The 15,827-nt window shown below is 58.6% G+C and overlaps 1 protein-coding gene across 2 annotated transcripts in view; it reads left to right on the forward strand.

Moving 5' to 3' along the window:
* The first annotated feature begins 2,972 nt into the window (after positions 1-2,972).
* Positions 2,973-15,827, forward strand: part of KNDC1 (kinase non-catalytic C-lobe domain containing 1) — a 56,855-nt gene continuing 44,000 nt past the window's right edge. For both annotated transcript variants that reach the window (XM_060126364.1, XM_060126365.1), the window contains exons 1-3: positions 2,973-3,255; positions 9,436-9,634; positions 9,906-9,964. In XM_060126364.1, coding sequence (XP_059982347.1) covers positions 3,154-3,255; positions 9,436-9,634; positions 9,906-9,964 — 360 coding nt within the window. In that variant the 5' untranslated portion in view covers positions 2,973-3,153. The remainder of the gene's footprint in view (positions 3,256-9,435; positions 9,635-9,905; positions 9,965-15,827) is intronic.

Here is a 15,827-nt window from a genome sequence, read left to right on the forward strand (position 1 = left end):
CAAAATCTTTCAGGGAAAACAGGAGCTTTGGAAACCCATCCTGCACCACTCCCTCCCACCCCACATTCGGCCTGATCTACTGACAGCCGCTGACTGCATGGCGGAAGCCAGGAGAGAGCGTGCCTGGGGACACGCGTGGCGAGGGCCCAGCCTAGCCTGGAGTACAGCCTCCCTGGTCACTGAGGGCGGCCAGGGGAGGGCTGAGGTCTGAGGCCTGAGGCTCGGGGGTGGGCAGGGAGGGCGCTCGGGCTAGGACCTGCTTGGAGACAGAGGGAGGGTCTTGGAGGAGATGGGGGTGGAGGAGAGTGGGTCGACGGGTCAGGGAAGAGCGGTGAGGAGACGGGACTCCGCCAGGTCGCGGCCTTGGCTGTGGAGCTGACCGTGCGTCCAGGAAGCCTCTGCAGGATTCTGGCAGTGCCTAAGAGTCCCAGGAAGCAGACTTGCTCACTGGGCATGTGCTGGACGTGCGGGTGGTGGGGAGAGGCTGGCGCAGAGGCCGGGCGAGCGGGCCCTCGCGGCATCTGCTCGTGAGGACTCGGCCTGTTTGGAGCTGAGCTTCAAATTGACTTTGAGTGGCGCCCAGGACTGCCTGGACGTCCTTGTCCCATTTGCTCTGGGGAGGTTGAGGGTGCCTGATCTAGACTTGGTCTGATCTCGAAAGTAATGTCACAGTCATGTACCAACACTGAGGAGCACCCACCACGCCCGAGGCACCAGGACACAGGGGGCCACGCCCTTCCAGGGAGCAGAGCTTGCCATAAACGCGGGCAAGTGTGCAAACACACAGTGAGACTCACAACACACCCAGCAGAAGCTTCCGGTCACTCCACTGAACAAAGAAGACCAGTGACCACAACGCTTTGGGGAAGCAGGCGGGTAGAAGAAGGAAGGCAATGCGGCCCCTGCCAGGTGCCTCCCTAGGGCTCCCGCCGGCCTCGCCCCTCTGGCCCAGGCCCCCTGGTCCCTGCTTGACTGAGGAGACGGCACACGCCCACTAAGTGCTTTGAGGCTGGAACAGCCAAAGCTGACTCAGCCGGCATCCACAGCCCGTTTGTTCTGCATTTTACCCAAACTGGATGCACCTTTTCCCAAAGTAGACAATGCCGTTGGGCCCGGAACCATTGGCGATGACACTGCTCCTTCAGTCAAGGCGTTTGCATGCCACCCCCCAATTCAGTCCTCAGCCCAGACCCCGGGCCCGGTTGCAGGGAGACCTGAGAACCAGGTGAGAAAGTTGGCATCTTCCCTTTGGGCCCACAACAGCTGAGACCCCCGGAGGGTGTTTAGGCTGGATGGCGGGTGAGGGGTGTCAAGGCCACACGCAGGCTTCAACAGCCTTCGACGCCAGCCTGGGACAGAGGGAAGGGGCAGCCCCGCCCCGCAGCACGGGGACCCTGCAGGCAGGGCGCTCGGCTCCGTGGACGCAGGGCCCGAGTGCAGGATGCAGCTGGAGGCCCAGGGCTCTGGAGCGGGGCCTGCCTCCCTCGGAGACCAGGCGGTGCCCACCGACAGCCCAGGCACTCATCCTGAGATGGATCTCCAACCGCTGCTGCCCTCACCCACCCGCCCGCCCGCCCTGGCTACTGCTCCCAGCTCCCAGACAGCCAGACCCACTTCTCTCAGGGGCCTTGGGTGGGCTGTACACAGTGGAGCGGCCGGCACCCCGGCCGCCGGACCGGGGCGTCGCTGCCCACGTTTCTCCCCTGACCGGGTGCTCCTCGTCCACCTGGGGTGACATCGCAGGGCCCCCGGGGCCACGAGACCTGAGCCGGGATAGAGTTAGTCCCCTGCATCCTCGGACCTGGCAGGACCCGCCGCGAGTCAGCTTCCTTCGCCGAGGAGCATTTACATCGTGGCTGCTGCAAGCCTGGCCGCAGTGCCCACCGCCTTGTGGGAGCTCTGACCCCCTGCCCTGCGCCGGGGGAGGGGCCCACCCGCCACCCGCCACCCGCCACCCGCCACCCGCCACCCGCCACCCGCCACCCGCCACCCGCCACCCGCCACCCTCCTGCAGAAGACGTGGAGGCTGTGCTGTCTGGCTCTTTGCTTCACTGTGAGGGGGCACCCTCCCTGGATCTCTGCCAGGCTGGGGTAGGGGTGTCCTGCTCTCTGCCCAGCCACAGGCCCTGGCTTGGGGCAGGGCTCGTCCCTGTGCTGAGGAAACCCGGTGAAGGGGTTAGTCACGAACCAGCAGGACTGCCAAATTGAGGGAGAGCTTGTCTGTTCTTTCGGTTCCCTTCCCACACCAAGGAGGCAGGCTGGCAAGGTCTGGATGAAGCTCTAATTATTGGTCCCCCATCCATGGGATCCTAACTCAAGAAAGCGGCAGGCCAGACCCCAACCGCTCAGACGGGTCTACTCCCTGGACTCTACCCCATTCCGCCCCCCCTGCCCGGCCCCCCCAGCCCTGCCTGGCCCTCCTGGGCACCTCTGCAGCCGCCCCTCCCCACCTCCCCGCGTGGACTGCGGCAGCCCCGTCCCTGCCAGCGGGGGCAGGGAGCGAGGGTGACAGGGTGGAGGGCGGACCACCCGCCCGGCACTCTCCGCGGGCTGGGCCGCGGCCCTCCATCCGTGTGCCCACAGAGCCCGCGGCTGTCCGCGACGCACCGCTCAGGAACACCGGCCACAAGGCTGGCCCCGCCCCCAAACGGTGCCTACCGCGCACAGGCCTCCACCCTCCCCACCCCCCCGCAGTGCATCCCCCAGGACAGCGGCCAACGTCCCCGAGGGACAAAGTCCCCAGAACGCCCTCGGAAGCCCCGCCCAGTCGCCCCCAATTGCCCGGCAAAGTGAGCACGGCCTTGCGACTGCCCCGACCCCCAGTCCCGCGCCCAGGTGCCCCCACCCCCGTCCCCGCTCTGGTGACACTGCGGCAGCGCGCGGGCGGGGCGCACCGGGGGCGGGGCCGGCGTGGGCCGCGGTGGGCGGCGCGGGGGGCGTTCCCACGGCGGCCCTGCGCGCGTAGCCTTCCCGGCTCGCAGAGCCAGAGCCTGTGCGCGGAGCCGGAGCCGGGGCGCCAAGGCCGCTGGAGGGGCGAGGCCAGGCGGGGGGCGCCGGCCTCGCGTAGATCTCGGGCGGCGGGTGCGCCTCCGGCCGGCGCGCGGCGGCTCAGGCAGTGACTGAGAGTGTGGCGCCGCCGGCGGCGCACGGAGGATGCAGGCCATGGACCCTGCTGCGGCGGATTTTTACGAGGAGGACGGCAAAGACTTAGACTTCTACGACTTCGAGCCGCTCCCCACTCTGCCGGAGGACGAGGTGAGCCCCCGACCCGCGCTGGGACCCCCACCGTTCCGCACGGAGGGGTTCGCGGAGAGTCCCCAGGCTCCCTGCCCCCGGGCCAGGTCCTGGCAGCAGGGGGATACCAAAGCCCTTCTCACCAGCAGCACCAGCCTTCAGCGTTTTCCCCCAGAGGGGACAGGACCGGGGGATGCCACCTGGGACAGCAGCGGGTGGGCTGTCGCTGAAGAAGTTGGCGACCTGCGGGGGTGGGCTCCGGGTTACAGATGTTGGGGGGATGAGCGTGGGGGGCGCTTAGCGGCAGGGCCCGAGCACTGTATTCCTCCTTGCGGAGACCCTAGGAGGTCAGCGGAAGGCGCCGGCAGCAGAGCCCAGTCAGGCCAGACTGCTCAGGAGCTGGGGGCGGGGGAGGCCTCCATGACTGAGGGCTGATTCCTGCTCATAGAGGACAAAAGTGGCCTTCAGTCAGGAGCCCAAGTCCTGAGCCCCCAGCCAGGGTGCAGAGGGGCCAGGGTCTCTGTCACATGGGGCTTCTGGCCATTAACTGGGCCACTCTGCCCGCGACTCTGTCAGAGACGCCTCCACACCCGCCTGGGTTTGCCCCTGCAGCTCTGGCTTCCCCGTAGTGCCCCACAGACCGTGGGTTGGGGTCAAATGAATAAACTCCGTGGCCCTTGAACAAGCCAGTCCCCGCCACACGAGAGGTGGCCCCCAGAGGACACAGCTGCTCCAAGAAGACCCTCTAGTCTCCCAAGGCTGGGGGTCTGTGCAGATGCCCTCCCAGCCCCTAGCAGGTACAGGCGCCCATCCGTGGGGTCTGCTGGCGCTGTTGCAGTGTTGCTCTCTAAATGACAAGACCCTCCACGTGCCCATCTGGCCAGGCCCACCAGCGAGGCAGACCCGGCCAGCCCCCCCTGGGCTAGAGGGGGTCTCCAGGTCCCTCGCCCTCAGCCGGCCCCTGCCCACTGCCCCAGCAGAGCTGGTTCTGAGGACAGAGGGGCTCATGCCCTAGCAGCAGTCCTTCTGGTGGCAGAGTCTGTTGAGGAGGCTGCCGAGGCAGTGCCCTGGGGTGGGGGTGGGGTGCTGCCTCAACACCCCCCCCACCCCGTGGCCTGGATTCGGCGTGAGAGAAGGCTGCGGAGAGGAAAGGCAAGGGAATAAAGAACCCTGTGGATATCTCCGTGGCTTTGATGGAGCAAGAAAGGGTGCTCCCAGCCGTCAGCCTTCAAACGCTCCCCCCGGAAGGACGCATTTCTAAAGTGTCTGTTGGGAGACTCACGTCCCCCCAAATCACTCTCCAAGGCAGACGCAGAATACGTGGTTCTCCACGTGGGGCTCACAGAGGGCAAAAGTGGCCTTCAGTCAGGAGCCCAAGTCCTGAGCAGCCTTCTGCACTGGCTGCCCCACACTTCCAGGGCCTCCTCCGTGCCTGGCACACCGAGCCGGTGACTGATGCCAAATGAACAGGACAGGCAGAGCCGGGACTTGGACCCAAAGCCTCAATCCCGAGCCCACCGTCTGTCCTGCGGCCGTGCCCTCAGGCCTTCTCCTGGTAACAGTGTCCCCAGCCGTGCACAGTGCATGGGGCCGGGGTCCCCGTCATCCTGTGGCCGTCACCTCCAGGTGAAGTGGGACGCCACGTTTGTAGTGGCATCCAGCCGTGAAGCTCGGGGCTCCTCAATCTTCTCGCACCCTCCCCGGTGAGAGAGGCATTGCCTTTGGGTGTGTTCTCGTGAAACACGTTGGGTGTGGTTGGTGTTGAAGGTTTTAAATGCCCGCCAGGGACATGTGACCACCTGGCACAGCGTTGTGTAGTCAGGTTGTATCCGAAAAGCCATCCTGCGTGAGAGGAAGGAGGGCCATGCGGCGGAGCCTCCGGAGGGAACCGTGGCCAAGGACAGCGGGCAGCTTCCAGGGAGGGACGGTGGGCGCCAGACGCAGGACGGTACAAGCCACATGGGACACAGGCATTTGCTGGTTATGCAGCTAATTATATCAGCTGACCACAGCGAGCTCAGGAGATAGAACCCTGTGGACCCCACCCCGCAGGAGCCCCTGGAACGCCCATGCCCTGTTGTAACCCCAGAGAAAATCCACATTGCTGGTGGACATATGAGAAAATGTTTGACTTCATTATTATCAGGCAACACAAAATACACCCGCTGCGAAAACCTTCCCACAAGTGCCAGGTTGGCGAGAACCAGAAAGCTGGACGGTGGCCCGAGTTGGCGGGGAATGGGTAGTGGCCCTGCCCCTCTGCCAGGGTGTAGGGGGGATGGAGTGGACCAGCCTCTTTGGAAAACAGTTTGGCATCTGATAGTGGGTGGGGATGCCTGCACTTGTGTCCCAGCAACTTCAGTCTGGGCACCTGCCCCAGAGACACATGACCCACGGGCGACGCATGAGCACGAGAACTCAGGGCCAGAGACCACCCGGGGGGCGTGCTGAGGGGGCCGGCACCGCCCAGCAAGGTCCTGGAGGTCACTGCCCGCCGGTCCCTGGCCACCTGCAGGCAGCACCACTGCATCGGTACAAGCTAAGGCCGGGGTGCGGATCCGGCAGACCCCAGGGCATCGGGAGGCAGGCGGTGCCACTGGCCTGCAGGGGCCTTCGGGGAGCAGGGCATCTGCCAGGCCCCAGACTCCCCCAAGGGGTGAGGAGTCCAGCGGGGCATCTCCCCGGCATCTGTGGGCCGGGAGCTGGGCTGGGCCAGGGGATCTGAAAGCAGGTGGGGAGCATTTGAAATGCAGAATGACCCATGGGTCCTGCGGCCCCACGTGGCCCTGGCTCGCAGTCTGTGTCTGCAGGGCAGGAGCTCCCGCACAGCTGACGTGTTGCCGTCACTGGACAGCGGCCCGTGGCAGGAAGCCAGCACTGCCCTGTAGGACCCAGACTGGCGACAGGGACTGCTTTGGGAAGCCGCGTCCTCTTGCCTCCCAAGCCCCCCTCCCAGCCAGGATGGGGGTTGAGTCTGTGCCCACACAATTGCAAGGGGGGCCCTCTTTCCTGCCCTGGGTGGTCTCCCCCTCAGATCTCCCCCCAGAGCCCACCCAGGCAGCGCCTTGCTGGGCAGCAGTGAGGGGTGAGGTGTGAGCTCCAGTAGGCTTTCTGGGTCTGCCCGGAAGGCTGGCTCTATACCCAGGAGATGGAGCTGGCCGGCAATGACCAGCTCAGGCCACGTGGGCAGTGGCAGGAGGGAAGTCTCCCGAAGCCTGCCGCAGCCCCGGTGGGTGCCCGGGGGCGAGGCTGGAGCGCAGGCATCTGCAGGAACCTCGCTGGCTTTTCTGTGTGTAGCACGTCACCCCGCGCGCGCACACACAGACACACACACACACAAAAACGTCTGTCTCGGCCCGTGAAGCCCCTGCTAGCCTCCAGGCACCGTCCCCTTGAGTGTGGATCGGGGCCTCATGGCGTGAGGCTCAGGGCCCATGGGGTAATGAGCTCCCCCTCTGGGAAGAGCACAGGCTCCCATCTATCAGGGCTGGAATTTTGGGGCAGGTGGTGGACTGAGGGGGCCTAAATGGCCAACACCTGCTTCCCGGTCTCTCCCTCTCCTTGTCTTTGGCCCATTAGCCAAGGCGGCCCAGCACCCCCGCCTGCCCTACTTGGGCCGTGGATTCAGGCAAGGAAGGGTCATTCTTCCTGCCTGGGCCAGAACAGGATGGACCGGGGGGCGGGCTGCGGGTCCCAGAGGGAGGTGACCGTGGGCACAGTGTCCGGGATCCGTCATCATGTGGCAAGACCTGCCCTGGGTGTGTTGGGGGCCTGCAGCGTCCCTCGGTGCTGTCCTGGAACTTGCTTCAGCTGAATCCCACCTTCCCGTTGTAACAGTGGGGTTTCAGAGGAGCTAAGACCAGTGAATGGAGGCGTTAGCCACACGGAAGCAGTGACTCAGGACCCATGGAAGTTACCCCATAGAGTCACGCAGAGAATCCCCCAGCAGGAGCTCCCCCCAGTAGGAGCTCTCCCCAGCGGGTGCTCCCCATGAATGGGTGCAGGTCTCCAGCTTCCCCGAGGAGCTTCCACCTCACCAGGGCATCTTTCCACTGGGCAGGGGCAGCAGAGGCCTGGGCCTGAGCAGGAAGCCGTGGTTCTGCCCTGGGCTCCCATCTCCTGGCAGCACATCTGTCACAGCTGCGTGCCAACAGCCAGTGGAGTCAGCGAGGCCGCTGTAGGGGGACTGGCTCACTCACCCTCCTAAATAACCAAGCCCACGGGGTCCTCAGGCTGTTCGCTGTGCAGGCGTCTGTGTGTACGTGTGCATGTGTGTGCGTGTGTGCACACGGTGCCCAGGTGTCTCTCTAACCAGGCCTCGCGGGCATCCCCGGGAGCCTCGGGCTCTCCTGAGTCGTGAGGGGTCCTGGGTGGGGCAGAGAGGCCCCCAGGTGGAGCGAACCCGGGGAACCCAGCCGGGAGATTTGGAAGCTGAGATTTCTGGTTCACGAGTCTCTCTGCCGCCCCAGTCTAATCGTGTGCCCTGCTTTCTGCTATGCCCCGTCCACCCTCCTCCCACGGTCAGTACAATACGGGAGCCCAGCAAGGGGCTCTCTGCTCTCAGAGCTGCCTTTTCCTCATCCATCTTAACCACCACCCCCCAAGAGAAAGAGTTGGGAGGGCCCAGGAGGATGTCATTGAGCCCCTCCCTGAACTGAGAAGGAACAGACGTGGGATGAGCCTAGTCACACGGCAGGACCTGCCGCATCCCCCTCCTGTAGCCCCCCCCCCCCGCCGCCGCCCCGCATACCACACGCTGCTTGGCCAGACACACACACAGCGGCTCCTCACACTGCTGCTTGCTTTCTGGGTTTAAACCCTTCATCTCCTTTGCTGTGGTCAAAGCCCCCGTGCAGTACAGGTGGGTGAATTTCAAGGGCAGGAGATGGTAGGCTCCTTTTAGGACCCGGCAGCTTGGCTACACGTGAGAACATCCTGTGTGCTGGAAGGATGGAGCAAGGAGGCTGGAGGGAGAGCTAGGTGGGGGGGAGGAAGCAGGGGCACCTCTCTTCTGTAGCACCCCCAACTCACCCCAACCCTCCCACCCAACTCACCCCGACCTCCACCCCCATCTCACCCCGACCCTCCCCCAACTCACCCCGACCTCCACCCCCATCTCACCCCGACCTCCACCCCCAACTCACCCCGACCCTCCACCCACACCTCTCCCCGAGTCTCCGCCCTGCCCTCCGAGTCGGGTGCCCAGGACCCTTCCCGACCCTCCGGCCTGCTCGCCCAGGCCCCGGCTCCCAGCCTGGCTCCTCAGTCCCCTCCCCTCCTTAGGCTGGTGGTGCGTGAGCATGCAAGTACACGGAGCTAACCAGGGTGTCAAACAATGGCCCGGAAAAGGGCTGTGAGGCACAGGGTGTCTGATGTGTGAGCCTGATGAGTGTGTGTGTGCATGTGTGACTTGCGTGGATACGTGTGGGCACGTGTGTGGATGTGTGGGCTTTGCACGCCTGTGCATCAAAGTTAGTAAGTAAACGTGTGAGAGCTGCGTGCATGCTGGCGTGGGTCCGTCTGTGCACACACACCTGACAGATTGTGTTAGCACGCTCTGCGCACACGTGTGTGAGTGAGTGTGGGTGGCACAGCCACAGCCGAGTCAGACCAGGAGGCGGAGCCCGCGGTGTGGGCGGCCTCGGAGTCTGGCTGTGCAGGAGTCAGGCGACTGTGTCCCCCACGTGCACCGCCCGGAGCCGTTGTCCAGGCGGCTCTGCAGCCGTGGTGTCACGAGCATGTTCTCGCGTGTCCCGTGGCTGTCGTAGGCTCACGTCACGTTCATGGGCTGGCGGCTCCCCGCGCACGGCTGTGCCTTTGTGGCAACAGCTCCGTCTTCCCTCACCCGCTCGCAAGCTGGAAAGGTGAGGCTCCCTGCGTGCCCACCGAGGTCTGTGTGCTGAGCCCGTGGGCCGGGCCAACGGTGGGGGGCCGCACAGTCTGGGATGAAGGGCAGGCTGGGCAAACACCTGCTCCAGCAGCAGCTGATGGTGCAGCACGTGCTCTGCGGCTCCTGACGTCCAGGAGCCGTGGGATGTCGTCTGGTGGGGGTTTTTAAGACGTTGCCGACATAGAATGAAACGTTGCGGCGTGGCGTCTGCTTCCTGGGAGCTGTCTGGACGTTGGGGGCTGCGGGGGCCTGTCCCCAGGCCCGCGGCCCCTCTGCCGGCGCCCGCAGCTCAGCCCAGGCCTGTCTTGCAGGAGAACGTGTCCCTGGCCGACATCCTCTCCCTGCGGGACAGCGGCCTCAGCGAGCGGGAGGCCTGGGCCGTGTGCCTGGAGTGCAGCCTGTCCATGAGGAGCGTCGCGCACTCGGCCATCTTCCAGACCCTGTGCATCACGCCCGACACCCTGGCCTTCAACACCAGCGGGAACGTGTGCTTCATGGAGCAGCTCAGCGGTGAGGCCTGGGCGGGCGCCCGCAGGGGAACGTGAGCGCAGAGTCCAGCGGACGCGGGCCCTCCCTGGGCCGATGGTCCGGGAGCCGGGTTTCCATGGTAACCTGCTGGTACCTCCGCCCCTCCCCACCGTTGTGAGGCTCGGGACGCGCTGGTTCTCGCAGCTGCCCATCCCGGGAGAGCCTGGAGGCCTGTCTTCCCCAGTGACCCGGGTGGGGAGTAGTGGGAACGGAGGGTCGCCGTGTGACCCGGCGCCTTCTCTTCCCTTCCCAGACGACCCCGAGGGAGCCTTTGTCCCCCCGGAGTTCGATGTGACTGGGAACACCTTTGAGGTAAGTGGCAGCAGGTGGGCCAGTGCCCGGCCCCCCTCCTACCGTCACCTGGCGGCAGTGAGCGCCTGCGGTCGGCACGCCCACCTCTGTCCCCTCAGGTCCCCAGCGACTTGGCCGCAGCGATAGCCCGCGTCCGGCCACACGCTTCTCACTACAGCGCGTAGCATGTTGTCTGAGTGCGAATTTACTTTATTTAAGATGCTAAAAGCGCCTGAAATTACCGGTGGTGACTGACGGGGGTCACAGCTCCTCTGAGGGATTGGCAGGGGCAGCTCACGGCCCCAGAGAATCACCCACGAGAGTGAGAGGCAGCCACGCCTAGGACAAGGCCAAGGTCACCGGGGCCCCTGGGCACCCCCAGTGCAGCGAGGTGGGCAGGGGACCTAGAGAAGGGAGGGGGCCCGCTCGTGCCTTCACTTTCTAAAAAGAGTCTCCTGCTGCGTCTTAGCTTCTGGAACTTCCTTTTATGTGACTTCCCTAGACTCTTCCGCACCGGGTGTCATGACCTTCGTGGGGGGAGGCCTGGTGGGGTCAGCGCTGCTCCCCGTGGCCTCCGTGTGTCCAGTGAGAGCTCCCAGCGGGCTGGCGGGGTCGCTTGCAGAGCAGGGCAACTCTTTCCTGCGGGGCTGCCTGAGGTGCGCTCCCACCACCGCCCAGAGACCCCTCACACCCCCTCCTGCGGGATCGGTTCCACTGGGATTGCCAGGGGTTGCGTTCCTGTCGGTCAGGACAGTGGGCTTGCAGGTGGTGGGGTGGGGACCCCCTCTGTGGGAGAGCCCATTTCCATCCAGTTGCTCAGCTTTTCTCCCTGTATTTTCGTCCGTTTTGTCAGGACTGCAAATGCCATGTCCACCGTGTGTCTCACTTCCTTGAAGGCAGCGGTTCTCAAACTTTTCAGTTCTTGGAACCCTTTACACTCCTAAAAATCACTGAGTGCCCAAAGAGCTTTGTTTCTGTGAGTTATATCTGCCAGTACTCACTGTATTACAGGTTAAAACGGAGAAATGCATAAAAAGTCTACCTATTAATTAATTCAGTGACAACCGTAAACCCATTGCATGGTAGCACATATAACACACTTTCGTGAGAAATGACAGTATTCCCCTCCAGAAAAAACAGTGAGGAGAGTGGCATCACTTTACATGTTTGTAAATCTCTTGGATGCCCGGCTCAGCAGAGGCCTGGGTTCTCACGGCCGCGTCTGCGTCCAGTCTGCTCTGACAGCACAGGCCTGCGGCCCTGGCAGCCTCCACGGCCTGTTGCTGGGAAATTGTTTGGCCTCTGGAACCCCGCTTTGAGAAAAGCTGCCTGAAGGCCTCCTCTGATGGAAAAAAATGTTTCTCATTTCTAATACAGTCCAATTATTGGTGTTTTCTTTCACTGTGTTTTTTTGTGCCTTAAGAAGCCTTGCCAGCCACGAGATCCAACAGATATTTACTGACATTTTCTACCAAGAGTTTTAAAGTTTTGTTCTTCACATTTAATCCGCCTGAGGCTGATTTTTTATTTATTTATTTATTTATTTGGCTGCGGCAGGTCTTTTAGCTGCAGGATCTTTAGTTGCAGCATGTGGGATCTAGTTCCCTAAGCAGGGATCGAATCAAACCCGGGCCCCCGGCATTGGGAGCGTGGAGTCTTAACCACTGGACCTGCAGGCAGTGCCGAGGTGGATTTGTAATGTGTGTGAGGCAGGGATCCAGGTTCCTTGTTTTTACGTGGATGTAACCGTTGCATGTGAGGCAGGGATCCAGGTTCATTGTTTTTACGTGGATGTAACCGTTGCATGTGAGGCAGGGATCCAGGCTCATTTTTTTACGTGGATGTAACCGGTGCTCCCAGCTGTTAGTTGCCTGGCCCCGGTACACGTCACCTAAGCCATATACACCCCAGTTTCAGACAAAACTGGGTCTGCTTCCCGGGCCTCTGCCCTAGTCCATGGCGGTCTGCCCACCACCGCACTAAAGCTGCGTTTATTGACCGTAGCTCTGCCGCGAGCCCAGCATCTCACAGCGAACGCGCCCGGTCCCTGTGCTTTTCAGAAGCGTTCCGACTATGCTTAACTCTTTATTCTTCCACATCAATTTGAGAATTAGTATCAAGTTCCAGGAAAAGCTCTGTTGGCATTTTGACTAGAACGGCTCTGAATGTATAGATGAGTTTGGGGAGAATTCATACGCCTGTGGTATGTTATACATGTTATATCTCTCCATTTATTTAGCTCTCATTTACTGTCTCAGTAACATTTTAAAACCTTTATTGTAAGTTTTACTTGGATATCCTTTACTAGTTTATTCTCAGGAATGAGATATTTTCTGACTCTATTCTAAATGGGTGGTCATCTTTCTAATCACATTTTTTTGCTTTTTGGGGCAAGTCTACAGAAATGCAGTTCGCTTTACCATCTTAATCTTACATCAGCCATCTTGGTAAATTCTTTTATTATTTCTGCTAACTTACAGAGTGTTTTAGTTTCTCTATTTAACTGATCAAATCACCAGCAGAAGGTGGCAGGCAGTGTTGATACCACTGTCCAAGGGCTTGCTGCCAGGTTCCCCTTCCAGGCGTCCTGAGTGGGCCTGGAGCAGCGCTGTGACAGGGTCAGTGATTTCTCCACAACCCTGAGAGCTCTTCCCACCGCCCCACCCTGGATGGCGTTTGCCGCGGCCCCCTGAAGTCCCCGCTGTGCCGGAGGCACGGAGTTCTATCAGGAAATGCTTCTGCATACTTTGAAATGATCATTAAGATGTTAAGATCTCCTTTTTATTTTCTAGCATTAAATCAACCTTTCCTACTTAGAGAAACCTAAGCTGGCTCTGTCCTATTTTTTCTTTACACCGTTGCATTTGATTGACTAATGCCTGCTTTGGGTCTCTGTGTATTTTTCTCGAGTGGACTGGTAGTTTTCCATTCTGTTGATGTTTTTTGTTTGTTTGTTTGTTTTGCGGTTCGCGGGCCTCTCACTGTTGCGGCCCCTCCCGTTGCGGAGCACAGGCTCCGGACGCGCAGGCTCAGCGGCCGTGGCTCACGGGCCCAGCCGCTCCGCGGCACGTGGGATCTTCCCAGACCGGGGCACGAACCCAGGTCCCCTGCATCGGCAGGCGGACTCTCAACCACTGCGCCACCAGGGAAGCCCTCTGTTGATGTTTTTGACTCGTGTGAGCCCTCAGGACTATCCTGGCTGTATGTAAATGCCCCCGCTTCCTTTGCCGTGTAATAGTTTATGTAAGAATGGGATGGTCTGTTCCTTCAAAGTCTGGTCAAACTTACTTATGAAGCCATCTGTTTCCTTGGAGCAAAGATTTTTAATTGCTGCTCTATTTTTAATAATTATAGGATTTATCTGTTTTGTATTTCTTATTGAGTCAGCTTCTTGGTAAACCATATGTTTCTAAAAATTTACCCATTGTTACCTGTGTTCTTAAAGTTGCAGGTGAGGTCCTTTCTGAATCACTGCGTCATCGTAGGTGCCCTGTTCCACTCCTTGGATAATTTATTTGTACTTTCTCTTGCCAGCCTTGCTGAGGGGGTGGGGTTATATATTTTCTTAGTTTTGTCAACAGAAATAATCAATAACAATTCATAATAGGAAAGGAAAGAGTGTTATGTGAGCCAAACTGAGGACTACAGCCTGAGAGACACAGGTTCAAGAGGTACTTGAACATGTTCCGCAGGCTGCAAAATGGCGAAGGCTTGTAAAGGCAAAATCCACAAGATTCCCGAAGTTGTTTGTCAGGAATGAGGACTGGAGCTGCAAGAAGCAAGGGCGCTGGCTCAGCGCGATTGGCTGGGGTCTGAAATGGTGGCATAGTTACAAGGAGAGACTCGAGACCTAAGGCTGTGGGGGGCAGCTGCCGGCAGAGGCTGTTTTGAGAGCGGCCGGTGGTGTCACTGAGTCTGATAGGGTCCCGAATTCAGGTTCTCAGGGACGCAGGAATGTGTCTGAAACCACATCCACAGCGGCCACGCAGCTCCATCCTGGATGCCTGAACCACAGTCACTCCACTTTGATTTTTAAATATATCCTTTTCTTTAACGTTAAAGCAGTGGTACAATGTGTGTTCAGCAGGCCTTCAGACAGGCTCTCTAGATGAATGGATAAAGAAGATGTGCTATATATGCATATGTGATACATGTATATATGTGATACATACACACACACACACACACACACACACACACACACAATGGAATACTACTCAGCCATAAAAAAGAATAAAATAATGTCCTTTGCAGCAACATGGATGGACCTGGAGATTATCATGCTAAATGAAGTACATCAGAAAGAGAAAGACAAATACTATATGATATCACTTATATGTGAAATCTAAAATATGACACAAATGAACTTTACAAAACAGAAACAGACACACAGACATAGAAAACAGACTTGTGGTTGCCAAGGGGGAGGCGGGTAAGGGAGGGGTGGATTGGGTTTGGGATTAGCAGGTGCAAACTATTATATACAGGATGGATAAACAACAAGGTCCTACTGTATAGCACAGGGAACTATATTCAATATCCTGTGATAAACCATAATGAAAAGAATGCGAAAAAGAATATATGTATGTATAACTGAGTCTCTTTGCTGTACAGCAGAAATTAACACAACAATATAAATCAACTGTACTTCAATAAAATAAACTTTTTAGAAAGACAGGCTGCACGTGAGTGCAGCTAACGCGGCAGCAGCGAGCACACAATGATTTGCCCCCGGAAGGACTTGCCGGGCCTCCTCTCTGCACCAGTCAAGTCCGCCGCCTTCCAGAAGCCTTCCCAACCAGTGGGTCCCGTGGGGATTTCTCCCCTCTCTGATGTCCTGTAGCCCTGATCTCCTTAGCAGCCCTTCGTGTAGTGAGTGCTGAGTGAATGTCAATAATGATTGTAATTATTGTTATTAATATTATTAAATGACTGTTATTCCCTTTGCCCTCCTGGAGCACAGGGACGTGTATCTTAAAAAAAAAAAACAAAACAAAAGACGGGCTGCTCTGACCAGCACAAAGTTCAAGCCAAATCACATATGAGCCAAAGCGACTTCCCCAAACCTCCATACGTGAAAGTTTCTTCCAACAGCTTTTCAAAGAGCCCACCTTGTATGGTGTGAGGTCTCCTGTCCTGTCTTGGTTTCTTGTTCTCCATCAATTCTGCTCTTATGTTCCAGTCTCTTTCTTCTTGTACTTGTTTCGAGTTTAGTGAGTTTTCCTAACTTGAGTTGGACACACAGCTCATCAGTCTGAGCTTTTCTTCCTTCCTAATATTAGGGTCAACACCTAAAGCTAAGAATTTCCCTCCGAACACGAGTTTTGCCACACGGCAGGTGCGGTATCATTCACTTCTGGGTGTTTCTTTATTTTGTTAAAAAAAGACTTTTTGATGTGGACCATTTTTAAAGTCTTTATTGAATTTGTTACAATATTGCTTCTGTTTTATGTTTTGGTTTTTTCGCTGCGAGGCATGTGGGATCCTAGCTCCCAACCAGGGATCAAACCCACACCTGCTGTGTTGGAAGGCGAAGTCTTAACCACTGGACCACCAGGGAAGTCCCTCTACGTGTCTCTTTATTTCCATTGGGATTTCTTCTGAAAGAATGGGTTGGGTTTTTCTTATTTTTTATTGTGATACAGGCAGACCTCACTTTATTGCACTTCACTTTATTGTGTTTTGCAGATACTGCATTTTTTACAAACTGAAGGTTTGTGGCCGCCCTGCCTTGAGCACGTCTGTCGGTGCTGTTTTCCCAGCTGCATTTGTTCACTTCGTATCTCGGTCACATTTGGGGAATTTTCACGATATTTCAAGCTTTATAATTATTATTATTAGATTTGTTATGGTTGTCTGTGATCAGTGATCTTTAACGTTGCTA

Source organism: Lagenorhynchus albirostris, chromosome 16 (assembly GCF_949774975.1).
Source record: "Lagenorhynchus albirostris chromosome 16, mLagAlb1.1, whole genome shotgun sequence".
Lineage (NCBI taxonomy): Eukaryota > Metazoa > Chordata > Mammalia > Artiodactyla > Delphinidae > Lagenorhynchus > Lagenorhynchus albirostris.